Consider the following 27,846-nt stretch of genomic DNA (forward strand, 5'->3'; position numbering starts at 1 on the left):
ACTGCAATACAAAAAGAGAAAAAAAGAGAGAGAAAAGGGAACACCTATAGATTAAAAGTGACTTACAAGACATACTAACTCATTGCAATGAGTGGACCTGATGTGCCTTCTGATTCAGACAAACTGCTTAAAAAACTGCAAAATTTGAACACTGTGTTGACCTTAACTGGATAAAGAATTGATGCTAATTATTTTTGATTTGATACTGTATTTAAAAGGAGTCTTCATCTTTCAGAGACATTTTCTGATATATACCTTGATGAAATAAAATGTTAAATGGGATTTTCTTCAAAAGAATCAGAGGGGTTGGGGGTGAATAAGAGCAGAGATGACGTAACTGTTAAAGGTGAGCAATAAGTATGTGGGATAATTATACTAGTCTCTCTACTTTCGTATATGCTTGAAATTTTCTGTAATAGAAATTTTCCAGAATAGAGTTAAAGCAAAACCGCTTTTTGACCCTACTCTTTGATGATGGCTCTCAGATGATTTTTCATCTTGTCAAATAGTCATGGATTTTGGTACAGGTGACACTAGGTCCCGTTACCCAAAGAGTTTCTTCAGATGAAATGCCTGAACAGCTCAGTAATTTTCCAAGAAACATGAATTGTATAAAAAGATCATCACATTAAATTGGATATGTTAACACAGATTTAGGTTCCATGAGAGAACATGGTAAAAATATCATGCTCTTAACATCGTAAAACTGTTTTTCCCCTTAGTTCCTACTCTTTTGGCCCCTTTCACTAAACATACTGTTTTTACAAATATCAAACACTCCTTCCCACTTGAGAGTCATTTTCCTGGAAGAGGGGCTCTCAAACCTCAGCCTGCATCAGTATTACCTGGACAACTTGTTAAAAAACAGATTACTGGGTCCCTTTCCCAGAATTTCTGGCTCAGGTCTGGGTTGGGGCCCAAGAATTTGCATTTTAACAAGTTCCCATTTATTGCTGCTGCTGCAAGTCTGGGGGCCACGCTTGAGAATCACGGTCCTGGAACGTCTATGAAAATTTATGGGTCCCCTGCCTCCTCCCATCTCCTCTTCCTCCTAAGAACAAAGTTGCCTGACAGTTTCCATAGAAAAGGGCATGATCTATCCTTTCTTTGATTTATATTTATCCCTTTGAACTCTACAAGCCTTCCATTGGATAATCATTACATAATCTTTTTCTGAAATTAATTACCCTTACATGATATTTAATTTAAAATGTTCCCTATTAGGTTAGAGGTGGCATTTTGGCTCCCACCTTCCCTAAAAATAATCAGACTAATTTTGTCTCTCTGTCCGATTCTCCCCTTCCTCTCTTCCTCCATTCCTCTAGCTGAACTGAAAAGAGGAATAGTAATAACCATAAAAAGATATTACGATATGCTGTTTTTATTAGAATATAATTTCTGAGAGGACAGTAACCTTTTGACTTCACTATAGCTTTCCTTTCCCACCATGTTATGGGCATTTCTGTAACTATTATTATTTGAAAATAACAAGGCCTGATTTCTATTGATATTTATAGAACAGAATTAGAATTCAGAGTCCTGCCACAGGGTATGCATTCAATCCATTTTTGTCAAATGAATTATTTCAGTCACAGAGTCTTAGACACAACCGAGGTCCAGGAAACCTAAGTGATATACAAAAGGTCAAAGAGTTTTGTTACTGCAAATGCCAGAATCCTGTAATCCAGATCTCATAACTCCTGCCCAGCCTGTGCTTCTCCCCCTAGTCTGTTGTACCTCTCACCAGTTTTATCAGAAGAGGTCAACAGTGCCTAAAGTGAGACAAAGTCCAAAGTAGCATACGGATAAATACTTAAAGAATAATCCTAAAATTCTCAATTAAGGAAATACATTTACTATGGAAAATAGTTTTTTTACACAATATTTTGCTTGAGATGCTTTGGCCTTTCTAGGTTACTTTACAAAGTGTGTATGAGGAGGTTGTTACTCTAGAAAAACTCAGAAAAAGCCTAGAAAATTTAAGAAGATAGAACTTCTAATGGGATTGGCGTCTCTGGCACTGAACAAATTACCCTAATAGATCACCCCCACTCCAATACAATGTGCACTGTGCGACCACAAGACCAAAGCTGATAGTACCACGGTCATCTGCAGAGTCTGCTCTTTCTAGAGAAGCTAGATTTGGGGGAAAGGGAAAATAACCACTTAGTAATAACTATTTACTACGTCCCCAAAATAGTTTTAGGTGGTTTACATACACTATTGAATACATTCCTGTCAACAACCCTATGAAACAGACATTACTGTCACATTTAACAGGCTAAACTAAAGCTCGGAGGAGTCACAGGCCGGGGGTAAACTGGCAAGTCCAGATGCAAACTCAGGCGTAACTGCGTCCAGGGTCACACTTCAGCCACAGAGTGAGGCTCATTTTTTTCACTAAAGAGTTCCAGCACCTTTATCGGTACTCAAAGACTCAGAATGTCTGAGACAGGATTATAAACTCTATCACCTACTTCTAAATCCTATAAAAATGGATGCTGTTCTCCTCCTGCTTAATTCATTTTGGTTCATATCATTAGCAAAAACATTTGTAACACCAGGACAAATTCATTAAGGAAGGATTTTTGACCCCGAGTTTGGCATATCTTTTTTTTTTGCTGTATGCAGGCCTCTCACTGTCGTGGCCTCTCCCGTTGCGGAGCACAGGCTCCGGACGCGCAGGCTCAGCGGCCACGGCTCACAGGACCAGCCGCTCCGCGGCATGTGGTATCTTCCCGGACCGGGGCTCGAACCCGTGTCCCCTGCATCGGCAGGGGGACTCTCAACCACTGCGCCACCAGGGAAGCCCGGCATATCTTTAAAAGCGGACAAATAATGAAGCGTAAAGCTATGTTCATTAATTTACATGAAGTCTCAAATGGTGATAAAAGACTTGCCTGACGTTTCCCTTAATGTAAACGCCCAAATCAATATTCCTGACCCTTTGGCCTCATGCATGCAATCGAACTATAATTCCTAGAGGCACAGAAGGGCCAGCAGTCACATGACCTTTACCCTCGTCTCACCTGGGGCTTTTGGGTCATCCCGGCTTGCAGGAGGGCTGTTGGGACAACTGATGACACCATTTCCCAGGCTGGAGGGAGGCAGAGGAGAACAGAAAAAGCTGCCCCATGGAATTGAAATGGGGCTGCCCCTTTAGAAAGCAACAGTACAGTTAAGGAACCAGTGAAACGGTACTGCTTTTCCTTATTTGTGTATTATTAATGTGATGTTTTAAAATACCACCCTTTTCTGGATGGACCTAGAGTCTGTCACACAGAATCAGAAAGAGAAAAACAAATACCGTATGCTCACACATATATATGGAATCTAAAAAAAAAAAAAAAATGGTTCTGAAGAACCTAGGGGCAGGACAGGAATAAAAATGCAGACATAGAGAATGGACTTGAGGACACGGGGAGGGGGAAGGGTAAGCTCGGACGAGGTGACAGAGTGGCGTGGACACATATACACTACCAAATGTAAACTGGATAGCTAGTGGGAAGCAGCCGCATAGCACAGGGAGATCAGCTCAGTGCTTTGTGTCCACCTAGCGGGGTGGGATAAGGAGGGTGGGAGAGAGACACAAGAGGGAGGGGATTTGGGGATATATGTATACATATAGCTGATTCACTTTGTTATACAGCAGCAACGAACACAGCAATGTAAAGCAATTATACTCCAATAAAGATGTTAAAAAAAATACCACCCGTTTCAATAGGCTTACATGAAGGAATTAAAGCAGGCAGGGTCTTGAAATAATAATTTGCCCACCACTGCCATTTGTCATAAAAATCCTTTTCACTGTGGTGATTTAAAATAACCTTGTAAAACACACCGTGAGGAAAAACAGAAAAAATTTTTTAAAAGCCACTTCCTTTAAAAATTTCTGAAGTAGTAGTTAACATGTCAAAAGCCAAATCTCTAGCAATATAATTTAAACGCTGGATTACACTGTTCCTTCCTGGCCATCCATCCAAAGCCCCACGTATGATGTACGATTTTTTTTCTAAACAACAGCAAACATTAACGGTTATGCTTATCAAGTGTGAGAGTTCACTCCTGGTTGAGCAGGATGACACACTTGGCAGGGTTTTGACAAAGGCTGGCCTATGTCATTCCATAATCAGTCAGATGGCTATACACACGGATTCTTCACATGTCCTCGTGAAGCTGAGAGGTGTCACTCACGTTTGGGTTCCAGAGTCCACCACCACAATAAGTGAGAATACAGATAATATGAACTTCTTTGTCATTATTCCCAAAGCTTAATTAATATGCCCTAGACATTTCTTTTGAGGGAAAAGGTAATACATATATTAAAACAATTTTGGAATTATACAGCCAGATAAATATCACTCACCATTGTTCTGAATGTTAAGTCATCGCTATATACTTTTTTGGGGAGCACTTCACAATTGTGTTGAAGAAAGGACATCAAATGATGCTTAGAAATGTGATACACATTTTCATTTCACACTCCATCAGCTTTTACAGCTGTAGCTCAATGAAATGTAAGAGAGAGGAGCTTGGCAAACAGCCATATTTACCAAGGTATAAAATAGGGGTCAGGTTACTTTTTTATAGAAAGAAAAAAATGTTTAATTTTCACTCCACATTACTCAAGCAGATATTCAGCTAACACCCTAGAGAAAGGCACCGTAACCACATATACTGACATGGTTTAATGCCTGTTTAACTGTATGTAGGTTTTTACTATATTACAAACAGCTTTGCAAAGCACAAAAATTATCCTTTCCTTACCCCCTTCCACTGAGGATCTACTGACACAGAAACATACTGGATCAGACCATCTTCCGTGTTAAATCTTTCACCTGAAAATAATGGCTTTTGCCCTCTGTTTCTAGCCTAGAAAGCAGAAACAGCTTATTCCCTTCACAGGCAGAGAAGCAAAGCTATAGGCATCAGCATAAATGCATCTTTCTAATTCAGATTTCAATCTGTCAGAAAGGATTAAAGCCTCATGCATACATAAAAAGGAAACTATAAATGATAACAGAAACCTGGTGGGAAATCAGTGTGCTTCCAGAGCTGCTGTTTTGCTAGCAGGGTAGAGAGGAAAAGCATCTTCTACTCACCTCTGTTAAACCCGAGATTTCTCCTTTTGCTAATGGTTTGCTGATGGATGGCGCATATACTTTGGCATCTGAAACTGGCTGCCCTTTCATAAAATGTTTTCCTGATTCATAAACGTTCACTTCGACCATTTTCCCCATGAATGTGGGGTTCTTTGGCACTAAAACCTTAAGAAAAATTAGAGAAGGCTTAATTTTTAAAAATAAAATTTGATCTTAGAACAGTTTTAGCCTTACAGAATTATGAAGATAGCACAGAGAGTTGTTATACCCCAGACGCAGTGTCCCTCTCAGTAACGTCTTATGTTGGTATGATACATGTGTCACAATTAATGAGCCAATATTGGTGTATTACTATTAACTGAAGCCCATACTTTCTTCAGAGTTCCTCACTTGTCCCTTAATGTCCTTTTTCTCTTTGGGGATCCCATCCTAAGTGGGCTCTATCTTCCAGATGCTCAAGGACCTGGGGGTCTAGCAGGAAGGGAAGGCATTTCTGGGAGGGGTAAGGGGCTATAGACAGCGCTCTCTCCGTGTGGGATGCCTGTGGTATCAGGGCACGTGGAAGGCAGGCCTGGAAGCGCCCGGGACATCAGCCAGTCACTCTTGGACAGGCCTTGGATATCGTACTCTTGGCTGTCCCAGGCAACGAAGAAAACCGGGACAACGCTGATGAAAGCCTTATACTTTTAATACCTTCCAAGTTCGCTGTCAGAGTCAGGATTTGAGCAGCCACTTCACATAAAGGCCCGCATGTTTGGGCGCACATGTGTGTGTGCAAGTGCACGTGTGTGTGTGTGTGTGTGTTTGGGGGGAAGAGGAAGAACATTTCAAAGCCACCTTTTCATATTCCAAACCTTCGTGTTTGGAGCTAAATGACTCCTTTAACTGACGGCTGCCATTCGTTTCTTTTGCTCTGTTATGAAAAGCATGTTATTTGTTAGTTCTACCTCCACGTAGAACCAGCTCCTCTGAAGGGTACTTTGGCTGGCTCACAGGAAACTGTCAGATGGTCCCTTTCCACTAGAGATTACTGACGGAGGTACTTGTTTACCTCGAGCAAATGTTTCCCCTCCTCTTGGACTTACAGGTAGTTTGTATGCATTATATCTCCCTCACACTTCTATTTCAGTACTGGAGCTACTTGCCAGTCTTTTCAAGTCATAATCCAAAATAAATAGACTAATTCTAATCCAGCAATACTTTGATATCTAGATACAATCTTCTGGAAGTCATCTTTTTTTAGAAAAATAATTCCTATGAAATCTTTGATATGCTTGGTTGTAGAGACCAAAAAAAAAAAATCAGATGAGAGCCAGAAGTTCCACAGCCAATTTCTCCGAGAGGCAAAAATGGATCTTGGTCTTTCTGAGTTTGATTTTTTTATGACCACTGAGTACACAGCTTCATCAAAGTATAGGAAGAAAGGTCACCTGGGTGGTGGATTACTCATAGCAAGCAAACGGACTAAAAAAGCTTTAGTATCAGGATATGAAAGCCCTTTCAAATCAGTTTTTATAAAACAAGAAAATCTCTATAGCAAACTGTCCCTGGGAGATCTGGTACTATTCTCGGGGAAAATAACTCTCCTTGATCTACTGCCTTGATCTGAATGAAGGGCTCAGTGTTTTTTTTTTTCCCTCCGGTTTTAATAATTGGAAAAAGCTCGACTGCTTTAAATTGGAGGAAACAGCTAATGAGGCATGCCATCGCCTTTAAAATGAAGGGGAAGAAAGTTCCCTGCTGAGGCGAAAACCCAGATGGCAAGAGAACGGAGAGGAAAGAGGCAACCAAAATACAATCAAGCTCCTCCCGAGGGCTGAGCAGAAGTTTGGCCTGAATAGGAAAACGGCTCTCTGGAGTCAATTACGGAGGTGGAAAACGGGGAAGAGACAGACTCCGCTCAGACACGGAGTGCTCGGAATCCATCCTCAACTGTAGTCTCTACTGGGGACCGAACAGGGCACATTCAGTCTGGGCCATGAAAAGCTCCCCCACTTTCCCTGAGGACCCAGCGCCCAGTCTGAGATGATTCCACACGAACATCCACGCGGGAGGCCCCTCGGGCTCCTGCTTCCCTGCTTTCTAACATGCGCAGTCAGCTTCCCTTGTCCATCCCTTACGTGACTTGCCCAGGCCGGCCTGAAGAGCCTTCCCAAGCCGTGACCCACAGAAAAAAATGTCACTTGTCATTTGATGAGAGTAGAAAAAAAAAAAAGAAAAGTAGAAAAACTCACTTGATATTAAGAAAAGCGAATACGATCCAGGGATGGATGACCCATGAAATCCCTCTATGCCCTTATGAGAGTCTCTAACCTGGAGGGGCACATTACACCTCCTCCTTGGCCCTTCCCAGGGTCCGTGGCCCCTGAGGGAGGCACTGTTTTCTTCAATCGCTTTTGAATTGCTTTACCACCTGGGGTAGTGGAATCCCAAATGCTGAAACAGAAGGAGTCCGGCTGCTGGGGGGGCAGAGCACGCTACTTTAGCTACTTTAACGGGCAGGGAGTGGGGAGCCCTTCAGGTGGGCCTCGAAGAAAACTCTCATAGTGAAGTTGGTGTGGTCCTTATGCTGGTCTCCAGAGTTGTTCACACAACGTGAGTTGAGTCCAACGAACAGACTCTTTTCCCTTTGCCCCCAGCGTTTTTTTTTATCAATGTGGAAGTTAAGAAAAACCAAAAAAACAAACAAAAAAACCCACCTGAAACTAAACAAAACAAAAAAAAGCCAACCAACAGACCAACCAATCCAAAGCCTGTGTGAGTGCTGTGACAGAACAGGAAATCCCTGCCCTTCCAGGCTGATGTCGCCGGTACAGACATCCTTCCTGTCTTCTGGACAGAACTTTCCCCTCCACGTTGCCAGGCTGTGGGGATTCTGGCAGCGAGAATTGTCTGTTCCAAACTCCGCAAAGCCAGAGGCTGGTCCTGTCAAAGATGAATGAGGACTAAAACACACTTATTCCTTTGTATAGAATGTTTTTGGAGATTAAGCCACAAAGATAAGCCCCATGTTAGCCTGGTTGGCTTGATGCTATAAAATAGCCTTCCTGCGACAAGATGCGACAAGATTCTACACCTCCCCCACCGCTTTAAGTCTCTTTCGCTTAAATTGATTTACTTGTAGAAGTCTTTCTCATTTTGGAGAAGCCCTAAGAACGTGGGAGTTATCTCTTACCTGCTCATAGAATCGATTGTGTGCAACATAAAACTTGGAATCAAAAGATTCTTCTGTGACTAACACTTTTTGTCTCTCACCAATCTGTGGAGAGAAGGGGAGAAAAACAGGAGGGATCAGGGCAGACACCTGAGAATCCAAAATAAATGCCAACCCAAATAGTTATGGACCAGTAAGTCGTGTCTTCTTGAATTTAAAGTAGACTCCAGATTGCTAGCTACTTAACAGCCAATACAAGAATCACTGATTCAAATTTTCAGAAAGACATTATTATCTATGTAGTAATATAAAATTAGTGTAGAACGAAATCTTATTTTCTTACAGAACTATGAAACAAAACTTGATCTTATTTCCTTCTTCAACATAAGTTAGATAATTAAGGCTTCTAAGACATAGAAAAATCTTCTAAATATCACTTTGTTTTTCTTGAAACAAAGTTGCAAAACAAGCCAGAACAAGCTGCTTCTAATCCAAATTCATGAAAATATTTTGGCAATATGAAAGTGGTAATAAACATTAATTTGAATTATGAGGGATATAACACTAAAAAAAATGCCTTCAAAACTAGTCATTAAGTCCCTGTACCTAAACATTGCACACGTTACATGCAATTCTGAAATTACTGATTATTTCAGTTATTTACTTGTTATATACGTTTTCTCTGTCATGGGCAACTGTCTCTTTTTTGTTGCAGGCATGACCCCATATTCATTTTATTTTTTTAAGAGAAAGACAGCAAAAATAGGGGACTGTTAATTCTCTACAGGATCTGTATTTACGATCTAAGCATGCATTTTTAATAACCAAGAAGTTAAATCAGCCAAAACGTTGGCTAAAGCAATGTGACCATTTTAAAATAGTCTACTATTTCCAACTTTATTCTACTGTGAAATGCAACATTTAAAGTATCATTACTATTTTTTTTTTTTTTTACAACGTTGTCAAAATGTCTGATTTAGCAAACCACCTGTATTGGATGATTGTGCCTGGAATCATTTTTGCCATTGCTACTTGATAAATACAACCCTCTATGTTAAAGCACATTGGCAAGATTATTTAAACGAAATCCCTATTCTCATATGTAGGGACTTGTCACCATGTTCAGGCAGTTACCACTTAGGAAACATAAACACAGCTGCACTAAGTAGACCACCTAACAAAAAGAAAAAAACAAAAACACCAAACTTGTCTGTCCATTATACAATGCCAATACCTAAATACACCATAATTCGCTCTTTTTCATTCTCTCATTCAAATGTAGCCCCCTTAGCCGAAGGTTGTAAGGTCTCTAGGATACTTATCAAACACTTAACTTAGTTCACTCCTTGAAAACCAGTGGAAAGTTCCCACACTATTGTCTCTTTTAAAGATCAAGGAGAAGCAAAAGAACTACTCCCAGCTTCTACTTTGAGCTTTAATGGCCCTGTTTATTAAAAAAGACTGATGAATATTGGGTTTCACTGAAGTATATTCTTCTGGAAGGAAACTTAGAATGTTTGCACACATTTCACAGTGTGAGTTGCTTATAACTTAAGATAAGTATCTGTCAATGGTTCTTAAGGAAATCTGCAATTACACTTCATCTAACATTAAGTTTTCAGGAAATTAACAATACGAGAGAGCAGAGCCACTGAAAACGTATGCCGCTTTTTCCCTCTTGTTGGAATTAATGTGGACAGTTGTAGTAATCATTTTTGGGCTTTTCCATTTTATCTGGAGAGAATAACGATGACAGTAATATATACATATTGAGTTAGAAAGACTTGCTATGTTTATACAGTAGAGGGCAGGGCTTTCGATCAACCATCAGAGAACTATTTGTATGTGAGTATTTCACTATTATTTGCCAAAGGGATTCAGTAAAATTGCTATGGTCAGTAATTTATAGTGGCAAACACCTCTCCAATCACCCTTTTGGTCCCCTCAACTATGGATTTTGTTTCATTGGTGAGGCTCTTAAAGTTCCCCAGAAGCTGCGGAGCAAAAATGAGCATAAGCAAGATAGGACGTTGATGAGAAACTGATGCAGTCTATCCCCAACCCCTAAAAAACCCAACAAAAACAAATAATAAACGTTCTACGCAGTACTTGTTTTTAAGAATGAAGCTGCAATGAAGTGAGTTATCAAACATGACCTTTAAGAGAATCAACTGTTTCAAATAACCTTAAAAGCAACGAGGAAGTTAAGGAAGGGGGGGCGGGTTTCAGCTGGAACTCTGGAAGAGGCAACTTTGCCTCGGTGACAATAAGGAAACTTATGGGCCAGACCTATTATTAGCCTCAAATGTTTTGGTTTTTTTTTTTTTTGCGTTACGCGGGCCTCTCACTGTTGTGGCCTCTCCCGTTGCGGAGCACAGGCTCCGGACGCGCAGGCCCAGCGGCCATGGCTCACGGGCCCAGCCGCTCCGCGGCACGTGGGATCTTCCCGGACCGGGGCACGAACCCGTGTCCCCCGCATCGGCAGGCGGACTCTCAACCACTGCGCCACCAGGGAAGCCCTCAAATGCTTTTTAAATGAGCCACCTCCTTACTCTACAAGTGTTTTCTCCCCAGCCCCACACGATAACCCGGTATGGTTAAAGACCATGTAACAAGATTTAGGATAATCATCCTGATTTACCTAAGAATGCCTCTCCTATCCAGCAAGGAGGTCCTGTTCTCAAGAGGAAAAAGCAGGGCCTCAGGAGAAAAAGGGCAACAGTTACCCTTAGGCCACTAAGACTAAAACCAGCCAGCTTTCTATTATGCTAAAGGCAGAGCTAATCCCCTAAAGCAGGGGTCCCCCAACCCCTGGGCCACGGACAGGGCCGCAGAGCAGGAGGTGAGCGGCAGGCGAGTGAGTGAATCTTCATCTGACGCCCCCCATCGCTCACATTACCGCCCCCCAATCCGTGAAAAACTGTCTTCCACAAAACTGGACCCTGGTGCCAAAAGGGCTGGGGACCACTGCCACAGAGGGACCAGTTTGTCTTAGAGAATGACAGGTGTACACTGTGTCTTCTCTGAGATTCTGCAACATCTAATCTCTGCCGACATGCTGATATTCTGCAGAGAAGGCGGCTTCCTGGGCTACTCACCATCCCTGTCAGAACCTTCCCGAACAGCTGGAACCTCCGGCAGGAATGCAAGGTTACATCACTGGCTTAAGACAAGCCCTTTGAAGAGGAAGTTAACAACAAGATTGCTTGAGTAATTTTAAAAAAATGAACAAACTCCTGAGTTTAAAGAATATATATATTTGTATACATACACACACACAAACATATATATTTTGAGAATGCAGAGGAGGTTGAAAATAATGGTTTCCATAAGCTTTGTGACTGGGAACACAATATGGCGGTTCAGCAGGGATGATTAAGATGCAAGTGGAATCGTAAGCCCAAAGAATGGTCGGTCAGTCTGGAGGGTGATTTTAAGACAACTGGAACTTTCAAGGACAGGAAGGAGGGGGGAGGTAATTTGGAGGGAGAAGGAATGGTCAGAAGCAGGAATGTACAGTTCTAGCAGAGCCCAGGGGAGAGGAAGAGGAAGAAGGTTTATTCAACACCATCAAATGCCACATATTCAAACTGGACAGTAGGGTGAGAGGACATGGGTCTCGGTAGATTATTTTTAAGGTAAAAGAGATTTGGCTGCATTTTGGGACTTTGCTTTCCTCATAGAAAAAAAAATGAGAGTTTGGAAGAAGTGATGCGGAGCTGGGGAGAGGTGAACAGGGCTGAAGAGGAAGTAGATTCTGATTTTTAGAGGACCTTTCAGTTCCGCAATTCTCAGTCATCACTCATGGTAGATTTGGTCTGCTCACAAGGTTTCAGATGAAGGAAATATGTACTCTAAATACAGGCTGTCTCTTCTTTCACAGTAAATGTATGCTTAGAGCCCTCTTCAAATTACAGGTACTTTCTTCCCGCACTTAAAGTAACAACGTGATCTTAATACCCACCAAAGAAATATTTACAAAGTTATTCATAAAGCTATTCAGTGACTTGAACCCGAAGAATCCTGTCAAAATCTTCCCAACAAAGCCCTTTTTAAAATAACCTCTTTTCCTTCTGATTTTCTTTACAGGTATATAATTTATAGCTGATTAAATACAATGCTTCTTTGATTTCTAGAGCATTTTAGAGTTTCAGAACTAGGGCTGGGGGACTCCCCTGGTGGCGCAGTGGTTAAGGATCCACCTGCCAATGCAGGGGACACGGGTTCAATCCCTGATCCAGGAAGATCCCACATGCCGTGGAGTAACTAAGCCTGTGCGCCTCAACTACTGAGCCCGTGTGCCTAGAGCCTGTGCTCCACAGCAAGAGAAGCCACCGCAACGAGAAGCTCGCACACCACAACGAAAGTAGCCCCTGCTCACCACAACTAGAGAAAGCCGTGATCAGCAACGAAGACCCAAAGCAGCCAAAAATAAATAAATAAATAAATTTATTTTAAAAAAAACAAAAAAAAACTAGGGCTGGGAATACAACTCCCTGCACTTTTATAGGAAACTCAGTTTCCATTTACAAAGTTTGACTTTCAGGATATTTGTCAGGACTTTTCAAAGTGGCTGTCAGTCCTGGCACCTACTGTGACAACCTAGATGTACTCTGTAATTTATTCATCAGATGTCAGTGAAGACAGTGGCTTTTCCAAGGACGTGCAGAACTTCACTTAGTACATTTTAACCTGACTTCATAAATACATTTTATGAAAAATGAACTATAGAAATAGTCTTGTAAAAACTTTCCCTCCATTTCACAGATTGGGTCACTGAAGGAAGAGAAGGTACAGAAAAAGTCGACAGGTTCCTGCATTACCGCTGATCTCACAGAGGTGATGGGAACTACGGCCCCCACTATGAGAGGAGTGTGGTAGAACTTTCTAGGCTTTGTTGAAAAGATATGAGAAAAGCTCTTATGCTTTTTTTTTTTTTTAAAAAACCACAAAGGGAGAAAAGAAAGACCCTATTCCCCTAAATAGACAAAGAAGGTAAGAACACGAAGGGGGCTTAGCAATCTCTGATTTCACAGAGAGGAAACTGAGGTCCAGCAAGATGCGGTGATTTGCTCAGTGGCAGAAAGAAGTCTTGGAAGCATTCCTGCTACTTGATGTCTCCTATTTAATTGCTAGCTGCAGAAAACATACAACATCATGGTTCTGATTCTGCAGTGCATGGCTTTTCCTTGAGCAGAGAAACATCTGTGACAAACAAAAAGCAATGTTTTTTTAAAATTCAATTTGGGGGTAGATTTTACAGTACATTACATAATCAGCTGGCTGTGTTATTTGTGTCACATCTATGCTTCAAATTTCCCAAGTGCATGAAGTGGTGAGAAACATCAGTTCTAACCATATGGCCAGATGACACACAGAAAACACACACTTGCATTAAAAAAGCAGTGGTTTCCAACACAGTTTGGTTGCTGAATGAATGTTCATTCAAGCACATTCTATTTTTCCATTTGTCCTAAAACAAACAATATTCTGTATGGCTATTTAAGGATTTAAAGAGAGAAACTAAAAAGAATTGCTTCAAGACAGGCAGATAATACTGAAATTTAACAAAGACATTAAGAGTACTTGGGCTTTTACCTTTAACCCAGTAAGAAATGTTACTTGTATAAGTAAGTATTCCTTGAACTAGAAGAAGCAAAGAGTTTCCTTTAAACCCACATATGGCTTTAAAGCATAAACTTTATGTAAATCTTACTTTTAACTAGTTTTTGTTTTTTTTCCCCTTCTTCTCACTTTTGTTTTACTTAAACAGAAAGCCTGAGGTGTGGCTTTAGAAAATAACTGCAATTCACTTTACTCTTAAGGGTTAGGTTAGAGAGATTTTAATTAATTCAATATAACCACTCAGAGTACCCAAAAAACATTCACAAAGGACAGATATATATTAGAAGACCGGTGTAAGAGAAATATTTATTCTTGAAAACAGTTATAAGAAGGTAGAGGAATTATTTTGCTTCCCCTGAAAAGTTTCTAGCAATTAATTTTTCTGTCCAATTGCCTTAGGTGGAAAAATGCAGATTAAAACACATATCAAAAGCTCTCATAATTATTTACAGCACATTCCTAATAAACTTACATTTTATCTATGTTTATCCTATACAATATTCTGACATGCTACTTCTGCAGCTAAGCTTTTTTTTTTAAATTGTAGATAATAAAATACAATTTTTCTACCTGACTGGTTTCTGAATGCATGACTCTGGGAAATGTCAAATGTCTTTCTTTACCTCCAGTCAAATTAGTTTTTTTTGTTTTTTTTTTTTCCCCTAAGCTGCCTGGAACATGTTAAACACAAGGCTGTGACCTTAAACTCTGAAATAATATTTCTAGTGTCTGTGCAAAAGCCTGCCCTCACATACACCTTTAGACTAATTACTGCAGTGTAATGTTGCCAGTGAACCACTGTAATTACACTTGGAGAAAAGTATGGTCTTGTTCTTTCCTAGCTAATGAAAATGATAACCTTTCCATTTTGATTCATCATTCACAACAGGCAGAACATGTGAGGCTGGGTCTCCACGGTATACAGTAATTTTCCTGACTGTTTATGCACACTTCTGTTTTCTGGCCCTGCAGAAGCTGGAATTAAAGAAGCAGGCATACTTACGCTAAAAATAGTCAACAGTAATAATAGCAATAACATTAAAATTTAATATCATCCTTACTCCACAATGCTATTCTATAATGAAATAGGGCCATGACACAGGAATGTGTGTCAAAAATGATGATAGCATAGAAAACAAGTAATGAGCCTCTAAGTCCATCGTATTCAAAATGCTTGCCATCAGTTTACTGGTCTACTTAAGGATTCCTGAGAGAAGATGTGGGACAGTTCATTGTGAAAGGGGCTGGACTTGTATCCGACTCTTAAACAATGACAGGAAATACATTCTATTAGATTTTTAAAAAAACACTATCCTCTGTGTGAAGCAACATATTCTTTAGCTATAATTATTATTAAACGTGTTCAAAAGGGAAAGAATGTTCATTTTGAGGTAGAATATCCATACCTCTAAAGTGTTTATGTTTATCTAGTAATTTCCATAGTATCTTAGTGGCTTTATTATTCCTTCATCACATTTCAGAAATAACCTAAACACCAAAGAAAAACTGAAAAACAATTGGGATTTTTGAAAGTCCTTCCTCCCAAAGCAATGATGAAAGTTACAAAGACCACCCAAGGTGGTTCTGTTGAATCAAATCAGACTATGAAATTTCTTCTAACAATGGCCCTTGTGCTTTTGTCTTCAACTGTTGGCTGGTTTTCTTCTAGCCATGTGCCCACCCCAGTAAGAGAAAGGCAACCCAAGGGAGTCTCTTCCCAGTTGGAGGCAAATGCCATTCTTAATAACAAAGCCATTTTCTTCTGCTGGTTGACAGCCAACAATAACAGTACAGTAACAGTGCTTTACTGATCTGGTAAAAGTCATTCTAGACAGCAAATACTTACATGACAAATGCTGACCTGATCCCTTTGCAGCATTAGAGATCTGTACCTGAGTGCTGACTGAACTTCCAATTTGAAAACCAGCCAAGTTTTAATTACCTGCCTGTACATTTTTGGTATTCTAGAACATTCTCTCAAGAAACTCAAACAAGTTGCCTTTCCTTATCACAGACTTGGCGCAAGTATGTTACCTCTATTTTTTCCCACACTAGGCAAGCTCTACAATGCCCAGGCAGTATAGGAAACTGCTCAACATTTAAAACTACCAAAAGCCCTAAAACCAGATGTTGCCAGTCATATCTATTCATGAGATTTTGTTAATGGGGTGACCAAATGGGGCCAACATGGGATATGTATGTGGAAGCCTTTTTTTAATTAAAATTTCACTTCCAAGATTGAACAATTATCTCCATTTGCTTCTACCTTCCTGATCTTTTCCCATTGGTCCTATCAATCATTACTCAGCAAGTCTGGGCCAATTTTCTTTGACAAGCTTTTCACATAGGCACAGAGGTGACCATCCTTTTATCTTAGAACTACTGAACAGACTACCTTCTTGGAAAGTGTCTTTAGAATTTTCACTGATGACACAATAAATAATCCAAATTACAAACTCAGACAGGCAGCTGAGTTTTAGAGAGAGATTTAGTGTTCATGTAATCTAGGAATGTGCAGTAATTACTTGCCAACTCACCTCACAGTTGCCCAAAGCCCTCATTCCAAAAGCACTGAGCACCAGGCACCTTCAGTCTCCTACACTACCAAATACTTTATCAAAACAATACAAGACTTCGAAGAATTCAAAGAAAGATTCAGACATTTGGAGAGAAAAGGTGTGGGTGTGGTATACAGGACACCTAATTTTCTTTGGGGGGAAAGAAGGCTTCTTTTCAAATACTAATTTATAAGAGAAGATGGACAGGTTGTAGCGTACTCAGGCTCTAAATGTGAATTTTTTGAATTATGAATTCAGAGCTGTGTGGGTAGTGGAATTAAAAGATCATTTCGTTCAAGGGCTTTCCTGATAGCACAGTGGTTAAGAATCCACCTGCCAATGCAGGGGACACAGGTTCGTGCCTTGGTCCGGGAAGATCCCACATGCCACGGAGCAACTAAGCCCGTGTGCCACAACTACTGAGCCTGCGCTCTAGAGCCCGTGAGCCACAACTTCTGAGCCCGCGCCTAGAGCCCGAGCTCGGCAACGAGAAGCCACCACAATGAGAAGCTCTTGCACTGCAACGAAGAGTAGCCCCCACTCGCCGCAACTAGAAAAAGCCGTGCACAGCAATGAAGACCCGTAACTTTAAAAATGGATTTTATCCTGACAGTTGCTTTTAGGCATGTGGTAAATTAATGAATTAATCTAAAGCTGCACCATCTATTACAGTGGCCACCAGCCACAAGTGGCTGTGGAGCCCCTGAAATATGACAAATCCAAATTGAGATGTGCTGTGAAACACACACCAGTGTAAAAATCTTACCAGATTTCAAAAACTTAACATAAATAAGAGTATAAAACTAGCTCATTACTTTTACATTGACTGTACGCATGTTGAAATTGTAAAAATGAATCAACAGAAACCTCAATGAAATTAGAGTCGGGAGGCCAGAAGGGGAAGTCCTGTGCTTTATGAGGATTGCAGAGCCCAAGAGGAAGAAAGACTTTTTCTTCTTTCCTGGCAAGAGTTCCGCTAATGAGAGACCAAAACAACTCAGCCAATGAAAAGTCACAATAGTGCTTTGAACTCTCAATTCCTCCAGTGAACTCTTTGCTTACTATACCCATCCTGAGTTCCTTTTCCCCTCTTTAAAAGAGTTCTCTTCTCCTTGCTGTGTGCGGACTTGCACGTGGCTCACTGTGGTTGTAGACCCCAAACTGCAATTCTCTGTGGATCCGTCAGAAACCCATTTTTATCGGAGAAACAAACGGTAGCCTATTTCTTGTAGGTCTACACAATGATGATATTTTTGATATATAAATAAAAGATATATTAAAATTAATTTCAACTGTTTTTTACTTTTCTTAGCGTAGCTACCAGAAAATTTAAAATAACATCTGTGGTTCATTTCCACTGGACAGCACTGCCCTAAAACATTATTAGGTAGTTTGAAGAAATTTAACAGAAATCCCCCCTTTCACTATTTTAAGGACCGGATTGATCATTAAAAAAAATTTTTTAAACTCACCACAAATACCCTTAAATTTGCACTAATCATGTAAATGCAATGCTTTAATTTTAGGAAAGAATGCATACATAGCTATAAATTGTTAAAGGCAGAAATTTTGAACTGCGTAAGTTCTCTCTTTGACCTTTAAATTAATCTTGTTTCCATTTTTCTGGTCCATCCTAGCCTCTCCAAAAGCTTAAGGCACGATCAACTCGTTTATTGTTTTTCGGGTAATCCAGGCAACCAAAGAGAGGCCATGTAAATTTCCCAATCTGTCATTTCCCATTTTGTGTGGCTGCAAAACCAAATGACGTTTGAACTTAAAAGGCAGAAACAGACCATTCTCAACTTCATTTTTTAAAAAGCCAAAATGAACGTCCAAAATATGTACCGCCTTAGGTAAGATAAATCTTTTGTTACCAAGCCTATTACCAGAGAACTCAGCATAGATGTGAGCAATAAATAACACGCGCAGTACACCCACCATCTTTCAACCATTTGCCAGTCGGGATGGAGGCAGAGGAAGCAGAATGGATTAAGCAGAAATCAAAGACAGCCAAGCTCTAATGGTGCCTAATTAGCATAACAAAAGACATCGCCACAGTCTTTCAGCAGTGGGCAATACATCTCATTAAAGAAGACTGAATAACAATTATTCTCTCCTGCACCCCCCCAACCCCCGCCCAACCCCTGTGCTTCTTCGCTTAGCTCTGGGAGACCCTGAGAGCTGGGCTTGAGAGCTTCTGCCTTCTTGGCCAGGCATGGGGATATCCGCAGGGAAAGAGCCCATTTGTATTACTGCGCACCTGCATCTCAATGCTTTATTTCTGCTTTGCTCTCCTGCTGTGAAAATGTAGCTTCTTCAAGCACACCAAGTCCTACTATGCGGCTTATAGGTATATAATATTGAGAAATGGCAATGATGACCTAAAAAATGAATACCAGTTCCCCCTAAAATATCTTTATTTAAAGAAAATGATCTATTTGTTTCTCTTCACTTATTCGGTTTTTCCCCTTTGATATTACTACCCTGTCTCAGAGTTAATGAAGCTAAATTGAAATTCGACCAAATTTATCGCAACCAGTAATTAGCCCTGAGTATGTGCGCATGCACATGTGAGCGTCTGCATGAACGCACACACACACACACATACATACATCATGGAATTTAAATGAGAGCAGTCTGCTTCAGACCTATCCTCTCTCCCCATCTCCTCTTGATGATAGACAACTGAGAAAATATATGAAATTCAACACAAGGAAATTGAGGTTGCAGGTGAACACGTGGGTAGTTGTTGTATAAATTTAAACCAAGAATAAAAGATTCTACTTAAACCAGGGATAAAAAAATATTCTTCCAGGGTGATCACTAAGAAAGATGAAAGCTTCAAGTAATCCTATGTACTTTTTCATATCAATCCACTTTGGGGGAAGGATTGAGTGGGGAGGAGAGAGAAAAGGATGCATTTATGTAAACCAAACAATTTCCAGTTCTGAGCTATATTTTTTGATCAGTAACCTTTCAAAAAGGAATCTAGTTATGAGGGCTGCTTTGATTTTTGTTTTTAATGGCCTCTCCTGCCAAACACAATATTACAGAGTCTACTTAAACCCAAATACTGCCATGTCTGTGAGTTGCCCTAGGAAAAGCTGTTGATCACAGGGGTGGACAGGAACCTCTGCAATCGTTAGAGAGACTCAAGAGCAAAAACTGAGCCAACGCACTGAGTAGCTGGGAAAGCCTACTGAACCTATGTAGTGCGCCTGGATTGTCCACACTGCTGCAAAGTCGCTGCCTTGCAGGAACTGAGAGACCTTGAGAATATTCAGGTCACTCATATCATAGGCAGCAGACGTGGGGCGAGACATTTTGATGCTATACACAATCTGCACATGGCAGCACACAGTTAAAATAAAACTTGAGAAGTCACTTAAATCTTAAAACGCCATTCTCTCTCTGATGTACTACTCAACATTCAGGAGCTGGTTTCCACCTTCCACCCTTTAGGAAGAGTGAATTTTAAAAAATCCTCTCTCCCACTTTTCCTGTTTAATAGATCACACTGTTTTTGTTTTTTAACTTCTTGCCTATTTCCACCTTAAAGTCTTGCCAAAAAGTAGTATTCAAACACAACGCGTTATTATGAAGTCTGTCCTGCTTTATCTTTTAAAGTACAACATTTGGTATTTTGATTCCCAGTCAGTAACTAGATCTCTGGTAATCACCACAGTCTGAGTCTACTGGTCTGGCATCTTACAAAGGTATCTGGGTACATTGGTACAATTTCCTTCTCTTTTAAGACAGAACCCTGGCCAAGAAGAGAAGAGCTTGAAAAGTACTAACCAGGGAGTCAAGAAGCCTTTCATTCTCCAGACGAAGGAACAAGATAAAACCCCAGAAGAACAACTTAGTGAAGTGGAGATAGGCAAGCCACCCAAGAAAGAGTTCACAGTAATGATCGTAAAGATGATCCAAGAACTCAGGAAAAGAATGGATGCACAGAGTGAGAAATTACAAGAAGTTTTTAACAAAGAGTTAGAAGACACAAAGAACCACTAAACAGAGCTGAAGAATACAATAACTGAAATGAAAAAATACAGTAGGAAGGAATCAACAGCAGAATAAATGAGGCAGAAGAATAGATCAGTGAGCTGGAAGGCAGAACAGTGGAAATCACTGCTGTGGAACAGAATAAAGAAAAAAGAATGGAAAGAAATGAGGACAGTTTAAGAGACCTCTGGGACAACATCAAATGTACCAACGTTCACATTACAGGGGTCCCAGAAGGAGAAGGGAGAGAGAAAGGGCCTGAGATAATAGCTGAAAACTTCCCTAACATGGGAAAGGAAAGAGTCACCCAAGTCCAGGAAGTGCAGAGGGTCCCATACAGGATTAACCCAAGGACGAACACGCCGAGACACACAGACATCAAACTGACAACAGCCGCTAACTAGCTGTTTGACTCCAAACAAATAATTTCACTTTGGGGCCTCAGTTTCCTCCTCTTAAAAAAGGGGGAAGGGGGGTTGAAACCAGTAACCTGAAAGGCCACTTCTGGCTCACATAGCCACGGAGGAGGCAGGGCCAGCAAGGTGTCTGTCCTGCAGTGAAGGCTAAGGGTGCACGATGGGAAGGGAGCTTCTGCGGGCAGTGGTTGTGGTGGCAGCAACAGTAGGGTCCCATGGACACGGCCAGGGGCTGGCCCCTGCCGCAGAGCTTGGCACTAGTCTCATCACCAGTATTCCTTCCTTTCACTTCCAGAGCTGACACGTAGCCTGGGATTGACATCTGCCAAAGGCAAGGCAGAGTGGAAGGATGAATGGGAGTAACATTTGGGAGATTCGGTTTACCCGTCTGGAAGAAACAATAATTACCTGGCTTGAATCTTGAGTTGTCTTCAGATTCATGACCTAGCTTTTGGAAGTCAGTATATGTGCTGGGAAAGTTGGATTACTGTTGGCATTACAGCCGACAGTACTCCTGTTACCGCCAGGAGTATATTCCCAAATTTCATGCATCTTTCATTTACTATAGAAGGTAGCCCTGTGAGCTGAAACACATTCATGAGTTCAACATTACTGCTGGATATCCTGATTGAAGGAGTCAAGAGAAAAATCTAAGTCGGAAAGTATCTTGGGGCTCTACCCAGTTACTGCTTCAGGATAGGCGCAGGTTTTAGAAAGCAACACCATATGGATGCAGGATTATTTAATGTATATAGACTGTTGCTAAACAGGCTGACAAAGCAGAAGGCTGCAGGACCTGGGCCTTAAGGAGCCCAGGTCAGCTGTCTTGCCAGGCCTGCTGTCGTCTCTCTTGAGGAATCCTGCCCAAAAAGCAGAGATAACTCTTGTGCTCCCTTTTCAAAGCCATGACTCAAAAGGATTTCAGAGAGGTAAGACAAAGTATATTTAATGGGAAGAAAGGAGCATAATTTTCCATTATTGATAAACCCACAATTCATTTTTTCAGTAGCTATTGGAAAGATGAATTATGCTTAAAAAAAAATAACAACAAAAAAAACCCCCCAACCTGAGCAGCTTCTTGTCACTTCTAAAACATGATCCTGTGCCTGCCTGAAAGAGTTAAGGCCATATAAATATTTATCATTCTTCTTTCAAAAGGATAAGAAAAATTCCTTTTGCATACATGAATTTCAGATTGCTAAGCAAACATCAGGATATGGTCAGGGGCCCATCATCTTAAGGAGGATATGGTAATGATATATATATATTTTTTAAGCTTGCTTATATGTGATCAAAAACACCCTAAAGATTTTGATTTTATACTGGGGCATGCACAGACCCATGAACAGTTAATGCCTTTAGAAGCATATGGGTGGGATAACAGGAATACCATCAAGGGCTTACAGTGGGACTAGGGTGAAAGATTCATTAAAAGTGATAAATAGGATATGCCTTACTTAATGTCTTGCAATTGCATATTTAATACAGCAGGCCAGTGACTATGCATTTTAACTGTTTTTATTTTTAAGAGAACTGCCAGATCTTAATTACATATTAAAGTTATTTGCAAATGAGTACCTCTTCATTAACGTATCAGAATCATAATAATAAACAATTCTCTGTTAGGAAACAGTACACAGGACAGTGGGAAGTTTAAGAACAGTACGTACATACAGCACTGCATCAGGGCAAAATATCCTACTTACCTTGAGCAAGCTGATACATTAAAAATTTTTTAAGGGAAATAAATAACCTAGATGCAAGTTCACAAGATTCTACATTTTATGAGCTCAGAGATTTTGTTTCTTTTATTTGCAGCTATATCTCTAGTGCCAACACCATGCTTGGTTCACTGCAGGTGCTCAATAAATGTTGAATGAATAAATGAATTAAAGAACCAGCTCTTTTAACAAGTACATAGTTATGTTTTTGCAATTAGATTGTCATGCACTGATACTTCTTAAAAATTTTTAAATTTTTAAAATTTAAAAATTTTTTAAAGTTTTGCTTTTATGTTTCAATAACCATGTATGTAAAAAAAAAAAAAGACCTGAATATTTAAATTATGACCCTAGACTATAAATGTGTTTATAATAAGACATGGATATTTCCTTCAGTAGATTGTAACCATAATTTAAATTATTTTGTTCCACACTGTTTTTTATATCTTTTTTTTTATATCTGTTTTTTATATTTTTGTAAGCTGGAATTAAATCATCAGTGAGGTTATTCTCAAAGGATTTACTTCTCTAATTTATTCCAAGGGACATAGAAGAAACGCATTTTTCTGTTACCACCTTCATAACAAATAGCAGCTGTAATAATCTTACTTCACATAGTTCCTTATTTATTTATTTTTATTAGAGACTATTTTTTAGAGCAGTTTTATGTTCATAGCAAAATTGAGAGGCGGATCCAGAGACTTCCCATGTATCTCCCTTATAACTTGTAACAAATGTACCACTCTGGTGAGGGATGTTGATAACAGTTCCCTATTTTTCATTTTCAGGTATACATTTGTTGTTTCTAACTCAGAGACCAAGAAACACAAAGAATTTAAGTAACTTGCTCAAGGTTAATAGTTAGATACAGCTCCCAGGCACCAAGCTTCCTAGCCCAAGTGTTCTCTGCAGTCTACAATGCCGCACCATCTCTCTGCTACTTAATTTGTGGGTCTGGAAGACAGCACAAAACAAGGCCCTTAAGAAGAGTTATAAGAAAATAAGAGGTGCTGGGGTTTCCCTGGTGGCGCAGTGGTTGAGAGTCTGCCTGCTGATGCCGGGACACGGGTTCGTGCCCCGGTCCGGGAAGATCCCACATGCCGCGGAGCAGCTGGGCCTGTGAGCCATGGCCGCTGAGCCTGCGCGTCCGGAGCCTGTGCGCTGCAACGGCAGAGGCCACAACAGTGAGAGGACGCATACCGCAAAATAAAAAATAAAAAAAATAAAAATAAAAATAAAAAAAAAAGAAAAAGAAAAAAGAAGGAAATAAGAGGTGCTGTAATTAGCACACAACAGAGTAAAGCAGAAAAAGATGGGAAATGTTAGAGAAATTTTCAGTATTATCATTCACTAACCAGTAGAGAAAGATGGAAAATTATTGAGATCTTTTCTCAAGATAGTCACCTTGAGTTCTCTGCTTTGTATTATTTCTCTACTTACTTCTAGCACCTACCACGACCAAGAACACAATCACTGCGCCCCCCACTCCTGTTCCAGTGATGCAATGGCGTACCGGATTTCTCCACCACACACCCTCTAGGGTAGGTATTGACATTATCCTTTCTCTACAGACAAGGAAACTATGGCCCACTTTGGTGCTCTTAGCCAAAGTCACATAGTGCATAACGGTGAAGCTGAGTGATTTCCTTTTTATGGAGGTGATAGTTAATAGCTTACAATATTCATTCAGAAAAATTTTATATATGATTATTTTAAAATACAAAGATGGGCTTCCCTGGTGGCGCAGTGGTTGAGAGTCCGCCTGCCGATGCAGGGGACGCGGGTTCGTGCCCCAGTCCGGGAGGATCCTACATGCCGCGGAGCGGCTGGGCCCGTGAGCCATGGCCGCTGAGCCTGCGTGTCCGGAGCCTGTGGTCCGCAACGGGAGAGGCCCGCGTACCGCAAAAAAACCCCGAAAACAACAAAAACAAAAAACAAAGATGTATTATTATGAATAAACAATTACTTCCAAATTCTTCAGCTTGCCAGAAAGCCAGTAGGCAAGAAATATAAAATAAATTTAAGGCTAATTATTAAAATATCCCCGTGCCCAGCATTTCCTAGCAAACACGGGCGGGGGCGGGGGGGATGCCCTCCCTTCCCGACACTACTTGCTCCTAACTAGGCATCTTCATGTTCAGCATGTGACTTTGGTTAGCATTAGTCTTGAGGTTAAATAAGGCCTCAGACTGATAAATGAAGGAAACATCTGACTATTAACAAGCAAACCCATAATAATGAATTGCTGAATCAGGGCAATTTATTTTATAAGCCTGTTTTGGGTCATATTTCTATTATGGTCTCATTTTCTCTCTCTTTCTTCCCCTTCCCATCATGCCCCCCACCCAACCACCTTATTTCCTTCTCTGTCTTTGAAAATCACAGACGCTCTTTGCAAAGATATTGAGGGCTTTGCTCACCCTGAAAGGAGGTGAGGAAAGCAGAGCAGCGCCATGCCAACAGCAGGTAAGTTACTTCCCTGCGAATGATTCTATCACTTGCTGTGTCCTAGGTTAAAAGATAATACAGATACTGGCAAATAAGTTTATAAACTTTAAAAACTAATCGTGACAGCACTCTTCTCACACTTTTTGAGTTGAAATGTTGTTTGGGTAAAAATTCAGAAAAATGTGACAGGCTGGAATCACTCCCTAAGCTGGGTGCTCTGCTAGTGACCCCGGCATTACTGAAAGAACAGAGAACCTGGTTGGAGACCAGAGCTGAGCTCTCACGTGCTTGGGTAGGTCCTCTGGGGTCCTCGGTCAGATGCAAACACAGCCAGTTCACTTAAATGAGAGCAGGTGCCATTCCTTAAGAAAGTGACAACTGCTACATGAAAATGCATTGTCGGTGATACTGATACCACCGTTATAACTACAGAGGCCCAGATGGTGTACAAGTGAGTAAGTTATCGTCTGGAAGCTGTCCTGGGTTGGAAACTTTTCTGGGTACCATTTTCAATCAGATTAATTCCTTCTGCAGTGACTTTTAACAAGATCATCTTTGACAATGTGATCCCTCCTTTCTTTCAATTAAAAACCCTTATATACAACTTAAAATTAACACTAAAACCAAGTTTTTTAAAAAAGCTAAAAGGTGTGGCCTCTTCATTATTTGAATTCAAAATCTACACAGGGCACATCCAGATTAACAGCACAATGATGTCTTCTCCACTATCAGTGCAATCACAACATAAATGGTGAAGGATTTATAAAGAAAAATAGGCATTGTGCTTTGTGGAAGAATTTCATATTGTTAAAAATCCTGGGCTTCCCTGGTGGCGCAGTGGTTGAGAATCCGCCTGCCGATGCAGGGGTCACGGGTTCGTGCCCTGGTCCGGGAAGATCCCACATGCCGCGGAGCAACTAAGCCCGTGAGCCATGGCCGCTGAGCCTGCGCGTCCGGAGCCTGTGCTCCGCAACGGGAGAGGCCACAGCAGTGAGAGGCCCGCATACCGCAAAAAAAAAAAAAAAAAAAAAAAAAAAAAAAAAAAAAAAAAAAAAAAAAAAAAAAAAAAAAAAAAATCCTTAAATATATATGTAACCACTGTCATATAGTTTAGAATGATGATACGAAATGTAATTTCATGACGGTTTCCTTTTCTCTCTCATCTTACTCTTTCCCCAGTACACTGCCCTCGCCTTGCATACTGTGTGCTTGCCCCTTGAATCTTCATCTCTCATTTTGTTCTGCTGTCCTGTGCTTGCAACACTGGCTGCTCCTATCTTCTAAGTGACATTTTGTTATTTAGTTGACAGACTAGACAGAGTATCAAGGGGTGACAACAAAACAGGTTGAGTTCAAGTGAGATTCTGACTTTGGTTTGGACAAGCTACTCACTCTTGCCGTCTATGAAATGAGAAAAGCTTACATCCAACTATCTTAAAGAAACATATATAAAAAGTCAGCTAAAATACTACAGAATACATTAAAAAATGTCACTTTGCATATTGGTTTATGCAACATTTCTGGTTAGGTTGCTAGGCTTTGAGAAAATTTTTATCAAAAATAAACGATTACTCTGTGTGTTTGCTTGCATTATCTTTTTGGAAAATCATCAAATATATCAGTAAATGATGATTCTTCAATTTCCTTACAGAACAAATGTTTGAGTAGATCCTGCAGGCATTTTTGAGGTGATGTATCGCCGTGCTACTAAAAGAGAAAAAGTAGGTCAGAAAAAAACCTTAAATAATACCGAGCCAGGTTGAAAATCCTATCACACTCTTTAAATCAAGCCTTTGGTTTTATAAATCAAGTCTTCTGGTTTTGTTCAAAACACCTACTTTTTTATGCATTCACTTTTAGAAGTTAATGAAGAGAGGGTAGAAAAATAATAATACAAATTGAAATTTCCAAATAGAATTAGGTAACTAAATCAAATCTATGAAAAATTCATAATCATTACAAACTGGAACTAGTTCTTCCTTGTATTTGATAACAAATATACCCACTACAAAATAAAATGTGTGTGTGTGTGTGGGGGGGGTGTTCAAATTATCAAAACAGTGATTATCATGATATATAAAAACCAAATATCCCCAAAATGGAAATAAGCCAGTGTATTAAAGTGGAGGGAAAAAAAGACCTTCTCCAGAAGGGAAGAGACCTAACTTTATTTATTTATTTTTTAAAAAGATATTTTTGATGTGGACCATTTTTAAAGTCTTTATTGAATTTGTTACAATATTGCTTCTGTTTTTTATGCTTTGGGGTTTTTTTTTTTGGCCACGAGGCATGTGGTAAGATAGCTCCCCGACCAGGAATCGAACCCACACTCCCTGCATTGGAAGGTGAAGTCTTAACCACTGGACCACCAGGGAAGTCCTGAGACCTAACTTTAAAAACAAGGCACAAGGAATTCTGCTCAATATTCTGGAATAACCTAAATGGGAAAAGAATTTGAAAAAGAATAGATACATGTATATGTATAACTGAATCACTTTGCTGTACACTTGAAACTAATACAACATTGTTAATCAACTATACTCCAACATAAAATAAAGATTACGGAAAAAAAGGCAGTATTTTATAGATTTCCATTCGTTCAAGTCTACCTAAATTAACTGCGAATATCCAAAAGTCCAAAAAAAATCATGTTTCACTATGATTCTAATTTAAGAAGAAGTCTTGCCTATGTAAATAATTCAAATGAACAGCAGAATTGTGGATTTCAAAAATCATAATTCTTCTCTAACAGTGAGGGGATTGTGAGGGTTGCTTTTCAGAAATGAAATTCCATCCTGTGAAGACATTTTCAGACCA

General features: G+C 40.2%; 1 protein-coding gene across 24 annotated transcripts in view; it reads right to left on the reverse strand.

Moving 5' to 3' along the window:
* The window catches only part of CDKAL1 (CDK5 regulatory subunit associated protein 1 like 1), a 657,591-nt gene that overhangs the window by 31,557 nt on the left and 598,188 nt on the right, over window positions 1–27,846 (reverse strand). For 22 of the 24 annotated variants that reach the window (XM_059077869.2, XM_067006689.1, XM_059077873.2 and 19 more), the window contains 2 exons: window positions 8,278–8,361; window positions 5,103–5,267 (listed from right to left, as the gene is read on the reverse strand). In XM_059077869.2, coding sequence (XP_058933852.1) covers window positions 5,103–5,267; window positions 8,278–8,361 — 249 coding nt within the window. Of the gene's footprint in view, window positions 1–3,029; window positions 3,158–5,102; window positions 5,268–8,277; window positions 8,362–27,846 lie in introns of all 24 variants that reach the window. The other 2 variants (XM_067006687.1, XM_067006688.1) reach the window with 2 other exon arrangements.

This window comes from Kogia breviceps, chromosome 10 (assembly GCF_026419965.1).
Source record: "Kogia breviceps isolate mKogBre1 chromosome 10, mKogBre1 haplotype 1, whole genome shotgun sequence".
In the NCBI taxonomy this organism is placed as follows: Eukaryota; Metazoa; Chordata; class Mammalia; order Artiodactyla; family Physeteridae; genus Kogia; species Kogia breviceps.